Source organism: Danio rerio, chromosome 6 (assembly GCF_052040795.2).
Source record: "Danio rerio strain M-AB ecotype USA chromosome 6, GRCz13ab, whole genome shotgun sequence".
In the NCBI taxonomy this organism is placed as follows: Eukaryota; Metazoa; Chordata; class Actinopteri; order Cypriniformes; family Danionidae; genus Danio; species Danio rerio.
The window spans coordinates 61,182,902-61,200,000 of record NC_141026.1 but is presented as its reverse complement, the minus strand read 5'-3'; the positions used below and the strand labels follow the sequence as shown (position 1 = coordinate 61,200,000).

At 39.5% G+C, this 17,099-nt stretch overlaps 1 protein-coding gene and 1 long non-coding RNA gene across 2 annotated transcripts in view; one reads left to right on the top strand and one right to left on the bottom strand.

Moving 5' to 3' along the window:
• Nucleotides 1-16,231, top strand: part of gli1 (GLI family zinc finger 1) — an 86,130-nt gene extending 69,899 nt beyond the window's left edge. Inside the window, 10 exon segments of the mRNA NM_178296.4 lie at nucleotides 1,782-1,880; nucleotides 2,459-2,657; nucleotides 3,495-3,639; nucleotides 5,480-5,587; nucleotides 7,496-7,633; nucleotides 9,513-9,662; nucleotides 9,757-9,921; nucleotides 10,214-10,450; nucleotides 10,644-10,956; nucleotides 11,045-16,231. Of these exon segments, the coding sequence (NP_840081.3) occupies nucleotides 1,782-1,880; nucleotides 2,459-2,657; nucleotides 3,495-3,639; nucleotides 5,480-5,587; nucleotides 7,496-7,633; nucleotides 9,513-9,662; nucleotides 9,757-9,921; nucleotides 10,214-10,450; nucleotides 10,644-10,956; nucleotides 11,045-13,431 (3,941 nt within the window). The 3' untranslated portion in view covers nucleotides 13,432-16,231.
• The window catches only part of LOC141386394 (uncharacterized), a 28,978-nt gene continuing 15,262 nt past the window's right edge, over nucleotides 3,384-17,099 (bottom strand). Inside the window, exon 2 of the long non-coding RNA XR_015494393.1 lies at nucleotides 3,384-3,622. This is a non-coding gene — a long non-coding RNA (uncharacterized LOC141386394). The remainder of the gene's footprint in view (nucleotides 3,623-17,099) is intronic.

The following is a 17,099-nucleotide window of genomic DNA, read 5'->3' as shown; positions in this document are numbered from 1 at the left end:
ATTTTGAGCGTTTGTCAGCTAATTTCAGCTTATGGGTTTAAAATGATTTTTGCTGCAGATCAAAATCAGTGACGTAGCTCAAAACTGCACGTTGACGCGTCGAGTTCTCATTATTATTCATAGCGGAGTTTTCTTATCCCATGAGAAGAGCCGGCTTCTTAATTATTCATGAGAGCATGTGCTTTCCGAAGACAAGACAGACCTGCCAGTGCCAAGCTCAGCTGTGAGATCCTACCTTGATGACTGGGTGAGACGCGTCCACGGCACACAGTATTTAGCTGTTCATGAAGGCTCGTATGTGTTTGTTTTCATGATCCACAGGGTTTGTTGCATGTTTTTCCCCGCGATGCTGTCAGGGCCGATACAGCAAAGCTGTTTGTGTCCAGCAAGCATTTTTGTCGGAAGAGCAGTACGAGACTTGGAGAATGGCGGACGTTGTCTTTTATCAGGAGTTCGTTCACATTTAGACACATCGCCGTGCTGCTGTGTTCACCTAAATCCTCCAGATTACCAGCAGCAGGGCTAATGGTTGAAATAGACTAGGCAAGAGACCTGCTGCACTGAGTCTGCATTCAGACCCGGGGATTGAGGGAGAAGTCCTCATTTATAGTGTTTATATGAACACCATTATCTTTATAATGATATAAATTGTGGTTATGTATGATATTACGAATAACAAATGCAGCAGGGCATTTAATTACTGTTTATTTCTTTGCATTTTAAATTTTGTTAACTATAAACTCATGCGTCTCACGGTTTGCGTCTCATTTTGTGAGCCGAATTACAACAGTTGTTTGCTCTCCTCCTTCTCCCCTACTCTGCTGACCACGCCCTCTCCTGCTCTTTGCTCACTGAGCTCTTGAGGTAGACCTGAGGTAGACCTGAACCGAAATAGGGGGTGTCATGACCCTTTAATGTAAAGCCTCCTTTCCACTCTACACGACAAACGACAAGCGACAGACCGGAAGTTATTCATTTGCTCATTCAGTTCCGATCATCTCTGTATGCGGAAAAATCAGATCCGAATTGAGCTGCGGATCCGCTGAAATATTTGAACTCCTGCGACTAAACCGTATGCGACCGGTCGACCGGATATGATGTATTCCAGTGTTGTCCAAGCAGATCCAAGATGAGAAATAGGAGTTTATTTGGTTATTTTTTTAATTATGAAAAGTCTAAATTAAAAAGAAACTTTTCTGTTTATAAATGTAAGTAAGAAAGTGATAAAAATATATATTTTTAATGTTGTCTCCACGTTCCCTCCAATATTTTAGCGGTCTATGAGTTTCTAGTATTCATTCATCCATTAAACCATGTAAACGCACAGAGAATAAAGGCTCTTGCTTTTGCCCTCCTTTATTTCGGACACCGTGAGAATGAGCTTCTCCCCCGTGGTGCACAACAACACTGAAAACACTGTGCGGCTGCCACAAGGGGGCGTATTCCGACGGTCGTGTCCAAATGTCGTGTGCAGTGGAAAGGCGGCTTAAACGTGTTTGACCACTACTCTCGAGTCTCACGTCTTTTGAAGTGCAGCGCATGAGAGAGGAAAATGCATTCTGTGTGAACGGCCCCAACAGTCAAACTCATTCAATCAGCGCGTTTACATTGAAAAACATCAGAAAAGTAGTGTGTTGGAAAGGAAAAATGCATTCTGTGTGAACGGCCCCTAAGCAGCATGCAAAATACTCAAGGAAAAAAGCGCGTCCTGTGTGAACGACCCCTGAATGATAAGGAAATGTGTGAACTAATCCCTTATGAAAACGGTGCTGTTGTTTCAGGTATGAGCGGCGCCCCCTACTGTAACCAGAACATGATGACATCGCATCATAATCTCCCTCATAACCAGCACACATCTGAACTCATGGCATCAGGAGACGGTGAGACCACAAACCTACACGCATAAAACATCTGAACGACATTCAGCAAATGTATTAACGCGCAGTAATGCAAAACGGTTGAAAACATTTGATTCTGTTAGTAATTGTTGTTCAAGTTATTGTTAAACGTTTTAGGCCAAAACATTTTACACAAACTAATGAGAGGAATAACGAAGCTTCAATGCCTTTCAGAGTTTCCTGCCACAGGAAGAGACATCCCTTGGAGCAAGTCACTTGCTTTCTCTATCAGCGATTTACAGATTGATCTGCCTTTTTAAAACCAAAAGAGTTTTGCAAAGTCAAACCTAAATTGCAAATAATACAATAAATATTCATGCAAATGTGTATTTAAGTTGGTAGAGTTAAGAAAAATGTATATGAGCCTTAATTATTCCATGATATTTAAAGCTGAATGTATTATTCAACAGTCTAAGACATGCATTTGGCTCTTTAAGTTAATGCTTTCAAAACAAAATATCCCTAAATACACATAAAACATATTAGAGTTAGGTTATTAATCAGAGCAGCTTCTTTAAAGTGTTTGAGTCCTAATATAAGGTTTATCTTGTGTCCGTCAGCCTCTTGTTTCTCCACTCCTCGCTCGATGCTGAAGCTCAGTAAGAAGCGCGCTCTGTCCATCTCTCCGCTGTCGGACGCCAGTGTGGACCTGCAGACCGTCATCCGCACCTCTCCAAATTCTCTAGTGGCGTTCGTCAACTCTCGCTGCGGTCCCAATAACCCCAGCTCATACGGGCATCTGTCTGTGGGCACCATGAGGTGAGGTGCAGCCAGCAGAAACACTTATTGCCATATTCACCTTATTTTTCTCATATGAGCGGATGCAGCCATTGGAATTATTTTCAGCCATTAATTTTCAGATATTATAAACAGCTTGTTTTGATGCTTGGTGTTGCAAACTGACATTTTCTTATAATATTATTCTGCTTTTTATGTGTAGTCATGAACACACTTGATTGTAGAGCAAGTAGTTTGACCGTTTTCTGCTGCTTATTATTGCTAGTGGGTTCCACTAGGTGGGTTCTGACTGAATCTGAATGTTTAACCCAATCGCAAAAATGAGTGCACTTCCATATAGAAGAATAAGGTCAATAGAAATCAGACACACTATTAAAAATATCTGTTAATGAACAGTTTCTATGTATAGTGATTCACAAGTGTTTATGTGTGTGTGGTGAATTGCATTATGGGATGTTCATCTCTGCTTTGTCGACTTTAGATGTTCAAATTCAGCTCTACAGTTTAACAAAGTGACTTTTACTGACATTTTTGTTATTTGGAATGATATAAGTAGTAATATCTAGAGAAATAAATCTGTAAAATAACAGAAAATGTTTTGCAGTTTATTACAAGGTGTTTGTAGAGTAATATTCAACACCAACACACACAATATAGCACTGCACATTATTACACATGACAATAAAAGTCACTTTTTACTACTAGTTTAAAAGTTGTTGGAAGAAAGATCAAGATCCCACAATGCACTGTATATTCACCTTATTTTATTTTGAATTCCTCTTTTATGTCAAATAAAATCACATCAATTTAGTTTTTTCAGTTCATGACCTGTTTAACATCCCGAGCTTGTGCTTTTAGTCCATCGTTGGGTTTTTCCAGCTCCATCAACTACTCCAGGCCACAGGGGAACATCTACAGTCATCCTGTCCCATCATGCATCGGGGCTCCGGCTCGCCTGCCTCCACACAACCCCAGACTGCACACGCCTGCCAAACACACACATGTGAGACGCACTCACTGCAATTATTCATGCATTCTTTAATTCATGCATTCAATAATTTACTTATTAATTTATGCATGCATGCATTCATTCATTCATGCATTTATTTATTCATTCATGCATGCATTCAATCATGCACTCGTTCATTCATGTATTCATTTATTCATAAAGTCATGCTGTCATGCATTTATATATGCATGACAAACACTCGTGAGACACGTCATGCTCGCTGCATGCTCAATGATCATGCTGATATTATCCATTCATTAATTCATGCATGTATTCATTCATGCATTAAATCATTTGTTCGTTAATTTAATTAATTTAGGTTTATATTTATTCATTCAATCATGCGTTTGTACATTCATGTATTCATTTATTCATAGTCATACAAAGACACATGAGACATCATGCTCACAGCATGCTCAGTGATCATGCATGTATTCATTCAATCATGCATGTATTCATTCCTTCATGCATTAATTAATTAATTCATGCATGCATTTAATCTTGGATTCGTTCATTCATGTATTCATTAAGTCATAGTCATGCATTCATTCATGCATGCCAAACACATGAGACACATCATGCTCACTGCATGCTCATGAATCATGCTGATATTATTCGTTCAAACATTCGTTCATTCATTATTTCATGCATGTATTCATTCATGCATTTATTAATTTATTTGTTTATTCATTTTTGCATGCATGCATTCATTCATTCATGCATTTTTCATTTATTCATGTATTCATTACTGCATGCCAAACACACATGTGAGACACGTCATGCTCAGTGACCATGCTGATATTATTCGTTCAAACATTCATGTATTCATTCATTCCTTCATGCATTAATTTATTTATTAATTTATGCATCCATTTATTCATTCATGCATGCATTCAATCTTGCATTTGTTCATTCATGTATTAATTAATTCATTCATAAAGTCATAGTCATGCATTCATTCATGCCAAACACGTGAGACACGTCATGCTCTCTGCATGCTCATTAATCATGCTGATATTATTCATTCATTATTACATGCATGTATTCATTCCTGCATTAATTAATTAATTTGTTTATGAATTTATGCATGCATGCATTCATTCATTCATTCATGCATTTACTTATTCATTCATGCATACATTTGTCCATTTATTTATTCATTCATGCATGCCAAACACACATGTGAGACACGTCATGCTCACTGCTTCCTCATTGACCATGCTAATATTGTTCGTACATGCATGTATTCATTCATTCCTTCATACAATAATTCATATATTATTTAATTCATGCATTTATTCATGTATTTATTTATTTATTACACCTGTCAAGAATAAAGCATGCACTAGTTCTTAAAATAAAACTAAAAGTGAACTACAACTTATGCAAATATAAACTAAACCACTTTAGTATTGCAAAACAGTCAAATGTACTAGCTGTAAATGGTATTGTAAATTAAATAAGTAAATGTTTTTATTACATAAATATACATCAAAATATATTATATTATGAAATATAAAAAAATACAAAAATAAAAAAAACATTCAGAATATAATAAAACTTACTTATAGGGTCTGAAATCTGTTAATTTTGCTTGTATTTTTTATTTTTATTTAAATATTTCTATTAAATTTTTAATTAGTTCAGTTTCATTTTTCTACTTTCTACATGTTTTGTGGAGTTAAATTGTAAAGTGGGCAGAAAAGCAAATATGGAGCTTTTTTGTGATTAAGGGCTGCTCAATATTTTTATTTATTATCATATATTTTAACATAAAAAACCTTATTTACTGTTTTGGTAAGTAATGCTAACTCTGATATGTGTGTGTGTTAAGCTGAAGACGGAGCCTGTCCTGGGCAGTGTAATGGACAGCATCAATATTAAAGGTTTGGAGGATCATTCGGAAGGAGACGTGGCCAGTCCGTCCTCCACCGGGACGCAGGTATTAAGAGCTGATCCTCAAACTAATGTTGTGTTTAAATCAAGTCAAGTTGAGCTTTATTGTCATTCCTTTCAGTTTTATTTGTTTTCTGCATGGCCAAGATTGAATTATTATAGAAATTACATCAATACAAAATGCAAAACAACAAGTCCGCTACATTTGTGGACATACAGTGGAACGAAATATCATGTCTCACAGGACCACGGTGCCACACCAATAAACATAATACTAAATAGGCAACCTGAAGTTTCACACAGAATTTTAAGACATTTTAAGAATCGATTTGATCAAGTAGTTTTTACCAGATGTCGTATTGGGCATATGAGAATTACACATGGTTTTTTACTCCAAGGTGAAAACCCTACTCAGTGTTTGTGCTGCAAAACTCCTCTTACTGTAAAACATATTTTACTGGACTGTCCTGCTTTTACTGATTGCAGAAGGACTTTTTATGAAATGAACTCTTTTAAGGACATTTTTGACAAAGTGAAACCAGAAAAGATTTTAGAATTTTTATCATGTATTAACACAAAAAATCTTATTTAATTTATGTTTTATTTTGTTTGTTGATTTTTAAATTGTATATTTATTGTTGAAAGATTCCTGACATGAAGATAGCCTTGGTTGCTGACATGGCACTAAAAAAAATAAATAATAATAATAATAATAATAATACATTACATAATACTATGGACCTAATACTAAATACTAAGTACTAATACTAAATAGGAACGCAACACTGGGCGCATGAACTTTTTTTACACCTATAACTAACATACTAGAGTGCCAATCTAACTATACTATCTACTAACTATACATATACTATACACACTTAACTATAAACATAACCCAGGAGAGACTGTACAAGTGCTTTTACACAAGATATATTGTGCAAGATGTTGTGCATTTAAGGTTGAAGAAAACAAGTAGTGCAACATGATTGTGTGGTACAGTACATTCCTTGTTAGAGAGAGTTTAAGGCAAGTGTCCGGTGCATATAAGCTGCGTCCCAAATCGCATTCTTATGCACTATTTTACGCCATTTTGTAGTATAAATAGTGTAAGTAGTGCGTTCACACTGAAAACTCTAATAATAATAAGTGTACTTTAATTACCCGGATGATGCACTCATTCAGCTGGTATAATGAAGTGTGTAATGATGGACACTTCACACACTCAACGACCGCAGGTTTGCTTACATAGCGAAAAGGGGCGGAGCTATCGGACACGCATGTTGGATAACTTTATTTATTTTGGATGGTGAAAGCAAAATTCTCCTATGAGAGTGATTATAGCGCCTCCCTATGGTGAATGTGGTTATACTCACGGCAGGTATTATTCAATAATTCTGTCGTTTATTTTACTTATTTGGCAACCGTCAAACGTCATCAGGGAAACGGTTTGAATTTCCGCTTAGTAAAAAACCATTAGTGTGCCATTTGGGACGACACTACATACATGTACTATCCTGTTGAGTGTGTAATTGCTTAAGTACATAGTGCATGAGTGCATAGTGTATATGGGACGCAGCTATAGAGAGAAGTGTGTGTTTTCTACAGGTGGTTTGTCAAGCCCACTCACCTCTGTGAGGCACACTCAGAAATGCACGATGGTTTTTTAAAAAGACATGCTTGTAGTTATTAAGAAAGTGTCTGGTGCAAATGTGTGTTAAAGGGTCTGAGAGATGAAAGAGTGTATTTTCTACAGGTGGTTTGTCGAGCCCACTCACTGGTGTGAGGCACATGTTTTGAGGTTTTCATGTGGTGTGGGGTACTGGTTTTGGTAGCTTGAATTGTGGAGAATATTTCAGAGTTGGGTAAGATGATTTGGAGTTGAGGACGTTCACTAACAGCATGTGGGAAGAAACTGTTGAGTAGTCGATCTTCTTATACTCTGTGTGTTTCGCAGGATCCACTTCTTGGTTTACTTGAAGGCAGAGATGATCTGGATAAAGAGGAGAAACCCGAACCCGAGGCCATTTATGAGACGAACTGCCACTGGGAGAGCTGCAGCAAAGAGTTCGACACGCAGGAGCAGCTGGTGCATGTAAGACTTTCACTCTTCAGTCACTAGCTCTGTTTCCAACCATTTTTAAGTGCATTTTGTATTATCCCAATAGAAAATGCTTAATGCACTGCAAAAAAGCTTTTTTGCTTTGATTTTTCCTTGTTACTATTCCAAATACTAACAAATGGTTAAATTAAGAAGTGTTGAGAAGTTTTGTGTTCCTACACTGCAAACTCAATAGTGTCACACCCCTGTTCAGATTATGGTTCAATCCAATCTCCATTCACTCAATCTCTGGCCAATCAGGACTGCCTCAAGGGCTTTACTAACTGCACCTGTGCTCACAGTTTGCTATTTTCTGGCTGCACATGGTTGAACTGTGCAGAGGACTGAATTTGATTTCCTTTGTTTTCCTGTGTGTGCGTATTTGACGATGTAAGTGGCTTTTGTATGATTTAGGTTGACTTAAAGGGCCATGAAACCCCCTCGTTTCAGCAGGGTGTTTTCACACCTCTACTTTAGAAAAAGTCAGAAAAGTGGGCGTGTCCAGCTCTGTTTAGGGGGGAGTGTCGGAGGAACTGAAGAGGGATGGTGTGGGAGTGTCTATTTGGGCACGCGCTGAGTTTCAGAGTCAAAACTCACACACAGGGGGAAAGTGATTGTGTTTACATGGACATCTGTCAATGTAAAAAAATGTTTAAAAAAATGTTCTCTCCGTTAAACAGAAATTGGGAAACGGTCTAATAATTCAGGGGGGCTAATAATTCTGACTTCAACTGTATGTATATATATATATATATATGTATATGTATATATATATATGTATATGTATATATATATATGTGTATATATATATATATATGTGTGTATATATATATGTATATATATATATATATATATATATATATATATATATGTATATATATATGTATATATATATGTATATATATATGTATATATATATATGTATATATATATATATATATATATATATATATATATATATATGTATATATATATATATATATATATATATATATATATGTATATATATATATGTATATATATATATGTATATATATATGTATATATATATATATGTATATATGTATATATATACATGTGTATATATATATATATATATATATATATATATATATATATATATACATATATATATATATATATATATATATATATATATATATATATATATATATATATATATATATATATATATATATACACACACATATATGTATGTATATATATATATATATATATATATATATATATATACATATATATGTATGTATATATATATATATATATATATATATATATATATATATATATATATATATATATATATGTATATATATATTTCTGTGTTTATTTTTTTTAACTTTTTGTTAGGTGTTCAGGTCCTACAATCTCAATATAATTCCACAGACTTTTTTTAAATAAAATTATGCATAGAAATTAAGCATACAAAAAAAACCGGTGTCATAAGTACAATACTGTAAATCCATGCATTTTTCACGCCAGCTGTTAAAATGTATAAAATTAGGTGAATAAAATTATTCCGGAGTTGAACCAGTGAAAAAGAGTGAATGAACACGTGCATCAACCAAAGTTTTCGAGGCTTAAACCTGTTCATAAAAAATTAAGTGTTGCTAGTCTTCCACTAAAGCGGGGTGTCAAACTCAAACTTAGTTCCTGGAGGGCCGAAGCCCTGCACAGTTTAGTTCCAACCCTGCTCCAACACACTTACCTGTAGGTTTCAAACAAGCCTGAAGGACTCAATTAGTTTGATCAGGTGTGTTTAATTAGGGTTGGAACTAAACTGTGCAGAACTGCGGCCCTCCAGGAACTGAGTTTGACACCTGTGTTCTAAACTCTGCTTCTATTTGTGCAGCACATCAATAATGAGCACATCCACGGAGAGAAGAAGGAGTTCGTTTGCCACTGGAAGGACTGTTCCCGAGAGCAGCGTCCGTTTAAAGCGCAGTACATGCTGGTGGTGCACATGCGCAGACACACCGGAGAAAAACCACACAAGTGCACTGTGAGTACTGACACTTTCCATTCATTTCCTTCTAATGATCTGCAATGATTAACAACATATGTACACTTCACACTTGTATGTTCATGTGCATCAGTTTGAAGGCTGTAATAAAGCATACTCGCGGCTGGAGAACCTGAAGACGCATCTGCGCTCACACACCGGAGAGAAACCCTACGTTTGTGAACACGAGGGCTGTAACAAGGCTTTCTCTAATGCTTCAGATCGAGCAAAGCACCAGAACAGAACACACTCCAATGAGGTAATATCACACACATTAATGCATGCACTGATATACACTTGTGTCTTAATAAACTCAGTATCAATGCATGCACTGATATACACTTGTTGACAAAATTTGCAGAATGTTTTTTTATGTGTAATAAATCTGTTTATTTTTATAATATAATCCTCACCAGCATCAGAAATGGTGTATATACATTTAACCCGTTAATGTCTGAGTTATAGTACAACACATGCGGTTTTGTTTCCAACCTTTCGGCTATAGCTGTAGATCTAAAAGCCAGTGTTGCTCTGTTGTTTGTGGTCTCCAGAAACCGTACATTTGTAAGATTCCCGGCTGTACGAAGCGCTACACAGACCCGAGCTCTCTGAGGAAGCATGTAAAGACGGTACACGGACCGGAGGCGCATATAACGAAAAAACACCGTGGCGACACCGGCCCTCGTCCTCCTGGTCTGACCACTGCAGGACAGAGCTCTGAGCTGCTGATAGAGAAGGAGGAGAGAAACCGAGAAGATTGTAAACTACTCGCTCCAGACAACACACTGGTAAGACTACGATTAAGACAGCATTCACTTTTTTAAAAAGAAGTGTGTAGTCTCTACAACTCACCAAAAAACAATCCAGCCAATGAGGAGATACAAGTCTGCATTACCAATAGGTTCTTTTTTTAAACCTGATTGGATGGGTATACGCTTTAATATCAACAGTATGACTTGAATAATTTCTGTCTTCCTCCAGAAATCTCAGCCGAGCCCTGGTGGCCAGTCTTCCTGCAGTAGCGAACGTTCTCCACTAGGGAGCGCCAATAATAATGACAGCGGTGTGGAGATGAATCTTAATGCGGCGGGAAGTCTGGAGGATCTGACCACACAGGAGGACAGCGGGAATGCTGGTGTGTCCGAATCCAGCGCTACCATCAGCTCGGGGGGAATGTGCATGTCTGTACAGGCCTTGAAGAGGTTGGAAAACCTGAAGATCGACAAACTAAAGCAAATTCGTCGGCCGACGCCACCTGGGCGCAACGCAGGAAACAAACTACCAGCTCTCTCAGGTAAAGGGCATAGCAAGTTAAGCATTTCTCTTCCATTACAATCAACATTACCATTACGCTCAAACTAACCCTTCCCTTCTCCTTCCAGCAACAGGAGAGATGATGAGCATGTGTGCTCCCTCGCCCCTGCTCTCCAACCGGCGTGTGATGGAGCTTTCAGCTCCCGATATGGGTGGAGTCACTGGAATGTCCTGCCCTCCGAACGACCGGCGCGGCAGCGGCACCAGCAGCCTCAGCTCTGCTTACACCGTGAGCCGCCGGTCATCAATGGTCTCGCCATACCTGTCCAGCAGACGCTCCAGTGACGTGTCTCACTGCCAGTCTGTGATGGGGGGTGAGGTTCCTGGTGACCCGCTGTCTCCGCAGAACAGCCAAAGAGCCGGACTGTGCCAGAATTCTGGAGGTTTACCAGGTCTTCCGAGTCTTACTCCTGCACAGCAGTATAGTCTAAAGGCTAAATATGCAGCAGCAACAGGAGGTCCACCCCCTACCCCGCTTCCCAACATGGACCAGGCTGGCACTCCTGCAAGACATGTGGGATTCTTGAGGGAATGCCAAGGCCAGCCTCTTCCTCCATTTCTGCAGCAAGGTGGCACAAGAAGACACAGTGCTAATGCCGAATATGGCACAGGAGTGATCTATCCACATCAGGCACCTGGCAACAACACAAGACGTGCCAGCGATCCGGTGCGATCCGCGGCCGACCCGCAGGGTTTACCCAAAGTGCAGCGATTTAACAGCTTGAGCAACGTGTCTCTTATGAGTCGCCGGAATGCACTGCAGCAGTGCGGATCTGATGCTGCTCTGAGCAGGCACATGTATTCGCCTCGACCACCTAGTATCACTGAAAATGTCATGATGGAGGCCATGGGTATGGATGGGAACACCGAAGGCAGACAGCAGGGCAACATGATCCCAGGTGGAGACCGAAGCTACATGGGCTACCAGCACAATCCTCATCAAGCAAGTCAGCTGTCCCCTGGGCAAGAAAGTCTAGGATGCATTGACCAAGTTTATCAGTCTCAAATGCAAGGTCAGTATCAGCGTGAGGAGAGTTGCTCCACCGGCGTAATGGGTCAGACTGACATTGCAAATAATCTACTACAGCAAGCTGAGTATGGGATGAGCACTTGTCAGCTCAGTCCCTCAGGTCCACACTATCCTAGCCAAGGGGATGGATCAGGACCTTGGGGACAAACCAACCAGCTCCACAGCCCTGGGATGCAATACCAGGGTGCAGGAATGCAAGGACAGCACTACACTCAACAGGGCATATATGACCCTACATCTAACCCTAACCTTCAAAGAGTTACTGTAAAACCAGAGCAATTCCATCCATCAATGGGAGGATCTAGTTCTTGCCAAAACACTAAAGCTCTGCACCAGAATAGGCATAATGCAAATATGCAAACATATCCACTACAAGGCCAAGGTATTATGAATAGGTCCTCCAGTGCAAGTTGTGACTTCCATCATTCCCAAATGGGAACACAACCAAACCAGGGGGGATCATTCCAGAGTGGTACTGGTATAAACCTTGCCCTGGCAGAAAGCCGCAGATCACAAACACCAATGCATCAAATGAAGGAAATGATGGTCAGGAACTATGTGCAATCCCAGCAAGCTCTCCTATGGGAACAGCAGCAAGAGCAGAGTGTGTCCGAAAAACCTGATGGCATGGACATGGGACAAACACAGATGATGCAGCACAGTCCGCAGCATCAACAAGCCAACCAGAATCTTTATCCTGGTAACACTTACCAAGGCTACCCAAATCAGAACTTGATGAGCCCACAGCAAAATCGAGTTCCTGGATCTGTCAAAGAGCAAATGCAAAGCTCCTGCTATGGGCCAGACATGATTCCAAGGCCACCCCAAGTGCGAAAATCTTTAAGTCGCCAAAACAGCCTTTCCCAACAAGCAGGTGGAGCTTACCTGGGAAGCCCACCTCACCTCAGCCCGGTCCACTCTACAGCTAGTCCCAGAAGAGGAGTTAGACTCCCGCCAGTTCAACAACAACAACAACAGCAGCAGCAGCATTCAGAAAACTTCAACAACAACAACAACCCAATGTACTACTCAGGCCAGATACACATGCACCACGACCTAGAGAAGACTCCAGAGGGTCCATGCCTTGCTCAGCAGCACCTAACAAGCTCAGACCCCACTACAAAACCAACATCAATCTCTTATCCAGACCCTGCCCCCATGTCCAATGCCTTAGAACACCTAGACTTGGAGAACGCTCAGATTGACTTTACCTCCATCATTGATGACCAAGAACCTTCATCTTACAGTCCAATCAATGCACCTATAGGACACAATCAATGCTCCTCTCAGACGTCCTCTCGCCTTACAACACCCCAAAACTCCATCACACTTCCCAGTGGCCTTTCTAATATGGCAATCGGAGACATGAGCTCAATGTTGACATCCCTTGCTGGGGAAAACAAGTATCTAAACACGTTATCTTAAGGTGCTTCGGCTTATAATCGGGCTAAAGTGAACTTGTAGAAGGTGATGTATCAGGACCTTGTGGGACAAGCCAATACTAGGGTGCAGAAATGCAAGGACAGCGCTACTCTCAACAGGGTGTATATGACCTTACATCTGATCCGAGCTTTCAAAGAGAGACTATAATACCAGCCCAGTTCTATCTATACATTGGAGGATCCAGATTCTTCCAGAACTCCAAAACACTTCACCAAAATAAGCCTAATGCAAATTTGCAAACATATCATCCACCACAAAGGATGGAACAAGTATCTAAACACAATCTCTTAAGGTGCTTCTGCATATAGTTGGGCCAAAGTGAGCAAGGAAACGCCAAGGATTAACCCTTGCAACACTAAAGTTTCCTCTAAACTTTTTACTCCTGGAGTCCTATGTTGGATCCATAGCCTAATAGTTTTGTAATTGTGCAAATTATAATACCACAGAGGCCTATTGACTATTAAAGAGGTATTTCGGTCACTACTGTAAGATGATGGAAGTCACATTTGTTTAAAATGTAAATATGAGCATTGGACTCTAAATGGTGGCAGGATAGAAAATACATATCTGGACTGGCTAAAAAAGCCACGTGAACGCTACATAAGATGACTAAAGTGAGGGAATGTGTAAAGAAGAGGCTGGTAGCCACATTTAACTTTTGGTTAAGACATGACTCAAGTGCCTTTGACCATTGTGGCCTCTTTGATTCCTCACAGGTACAACATGTTGGAGAAAACATCCCACATGAAAAAATACTATAGTAATTAATAGTAAATATATAGTTTTATACTATATACATATTATAGTATTTACAATACAGTGTACAGTCCTACTCTTACCTATGGTCATGACCGAAATGACAAGATTTCGGATACAAGCGGCCGAAATGAGTTTCCTTTGCAGGGTGGCAGGGTGCACCATTGTGGATAGGGTGAAGAGCTCTGCCACCCGGGAGGAGCTCGGAGTAGAGCCTCTGCTCCTTCACATCGGGCATCTGTTTTCGGACGCCTACCTACGGAGGTGTTCCAGGCGTTACCCACCGGGAGGAGGCCTCAGGGAAGACCCAGGACATGCTAGAGGGACTATATCTCTCGGCTGGCCTGGGAACGCCTGGGGATCCCCCCGGAGGAGCTGGAAGAAGTGTCTGGGGAGAGGGAAGTGTCTGGGGCTCTTTCCTAAGACTGCTGCCCCTGCGACCCGGCCCCGGAAAGCGATTGATTATGAATGAATGACAATACAGTTTATGAATGCTACATCATGCTGTACCAATAAGGAACAGATAAACTGTAATAGATACTATAGTATACTTTAGTTTTTACTAAAGTAAACTGTGTTGTAGTATAATATTCATGTAGTTGTAGAAAACTACAGTATTCTGTCATTTGTTTATATTAATGTAGGTGTTGTTACAATATCAACTAAAGAATCACAGATTAACTCAAGTACTTTACTATAGTATGGTTTAAAATACTATAGTATTTACTATTCATTATTATTCTATATTATTTTTTCATGTGTGATGATAGTTAAGACAGATGTAGAAAACACAAGTATACGTTGGTTACGACAAAAACGATTAGCGTACGAGTACAGCCAAGTGCAAAAGCTTTCAATGTATACTCTATTTGATAGCGTGCGTATACATAGATGCCAAAACACATTTGTGTGTATTTCTGAAACCCTTCGTGCACACAAGCAGGCATCTAATTTTATTATTGCGTCTATTGCAGTTTGTTGTTTAGTTTCTTTTTTGACTGTGAAACAGCAGTCCAGGCAAGTGTTTCCACCTTGTGGACCAACTACTAAGTGCAACAACAAAAATTCAATGTGCATGTCCAAGCTAAGTGTACACATTACATGCATTTACGTCACATGCATTGTGCACATGCCCTTTCATATACATATTTGGGATTCAAAGAGGAAGAGTGTTCTCGCTAAATCTCATCGCTAACTGTCATAATGGCAGATTACAAAACAGTATTTTAAAGTCAATTATCTCTAGGTCTAGACAAGAGCCTTAGAGTCATGATATTCAAACGTTTAAGTGTTTTTTTTTTACTGATTATTCGACTAGTCTGTTTCAGACAGATACTTTAAAGGGTAACGGCACTGAGTTGTGTTTTTTGTACGGTTTCTGTTAGTCTACGTTGCGCTACATAACTCAAGCTAGCGTGCATATGCATTGCACTGACAACAGCACTGAGCTGAGGAGAAGTGATATGTTTTTATTAAAGGTTTCATACAGTACGAGAGTTACATACAGTGCAGGTACTTGATATTTGTCAAGCTTTTGGTTTACGCCCTAGTTATTTCAACACTTTGTGTACGTTGTGCCTATCATTTAAGTGTTATCAAGGGGTGTGTTACAATAGACAACAACCCGTTAAAAATCTCAGTGTTTCCACTTTTCCGTGGCATACCAAAGACGACTGGCACTGAGACGAATACACACTTGATACTTGCTAGAAACAATGTCATGTGCTTCCATATTGCTGTGATAAAGAATGTTCCTTTTTAATTTCCTTTCTTTTTTTTATGAGAAAAAAAAAACATGTTTTGTGGTTTTTGCATTTCTGCGTGTTTTTGTATCTGTCACAGTTCACCCAAACCTTTTTGCTGGCAAAAGTCCATAAAGTAGCAACAGATTTATGATATTAGCATTTATCTCATCTATTTACAAGGAAACTAAGTGATATTTTTGCGTACCGTTTTCTACGTTTTTGTACAAAGGTACTATATTATACCAGTTTATAAATAAAACAGAGCCTGTGATGGAAGAAAATGATGTGTTGCACTCTAATGTTTGTTTGTGAATATCTATGTGCTGCTTTCTCATTAGTAAGTATGCTGGAAAGCACACCACATATACACCTATACTTGTAGAGCACAAAACCAGTCATAAGTTGCATGGGTATATATTTTAGGAATAATCAACAGTACATTGTATGAGGCCAAATCATTAGGAAATTAAGTAAAAATCATGTTCCATGAAGACATTTTGTACATTTCCTGTAATAAATATTTCAAAACACAGTAATGCTTTGCTAAACCATATGGGAATCTGATATATGGCTATATTTATACAAAATTTCAAGAGTTCACAGCTGATGATTGGTAATAAGCTAGTTTGGCATGCTGTCCCAGGAGAGAGCCCTGAGCTCATGAGATCCTCGAGCCTGGGGCTACCTCCCGTTTGCAGGGCGAGAGGGGAGTTTGAGTTCAGGTAGATCTCGAGAACTCTTCCCCCCCTTTTAGGGATTGCTATGAGGGTGAGCTGCTGGTGGAGTTAACTATGGTGCTGATTTGGTTTAGTCAATTTACTTATGTCTCATGTTTTGGACTGTGGGAGGAAACTGGAGGACCCGGGGAAAACTCACGCGAGCATGGGGAGAACATGAACTCCACACAGAAATGCAGACTGGACGGGTTGAGACCCGAACCAGAGGCATTCTTGCTGTGAGGCCACAGTGCTAGCCACTGGGCCGTCGTGCTGCCCTATAGGGGAAAAAGAGGAGGAGAGGGGGTGGAAGGGGGGATTCTTCAAGATGAAGATGACTAAAGGTAAGATGCTTTGGTTATTTATACCGAGTTAGGAATCGTATGATTGGTGGTTCGTACATTAGCTTGACTCGGGGACCAGCCGTGTCAAT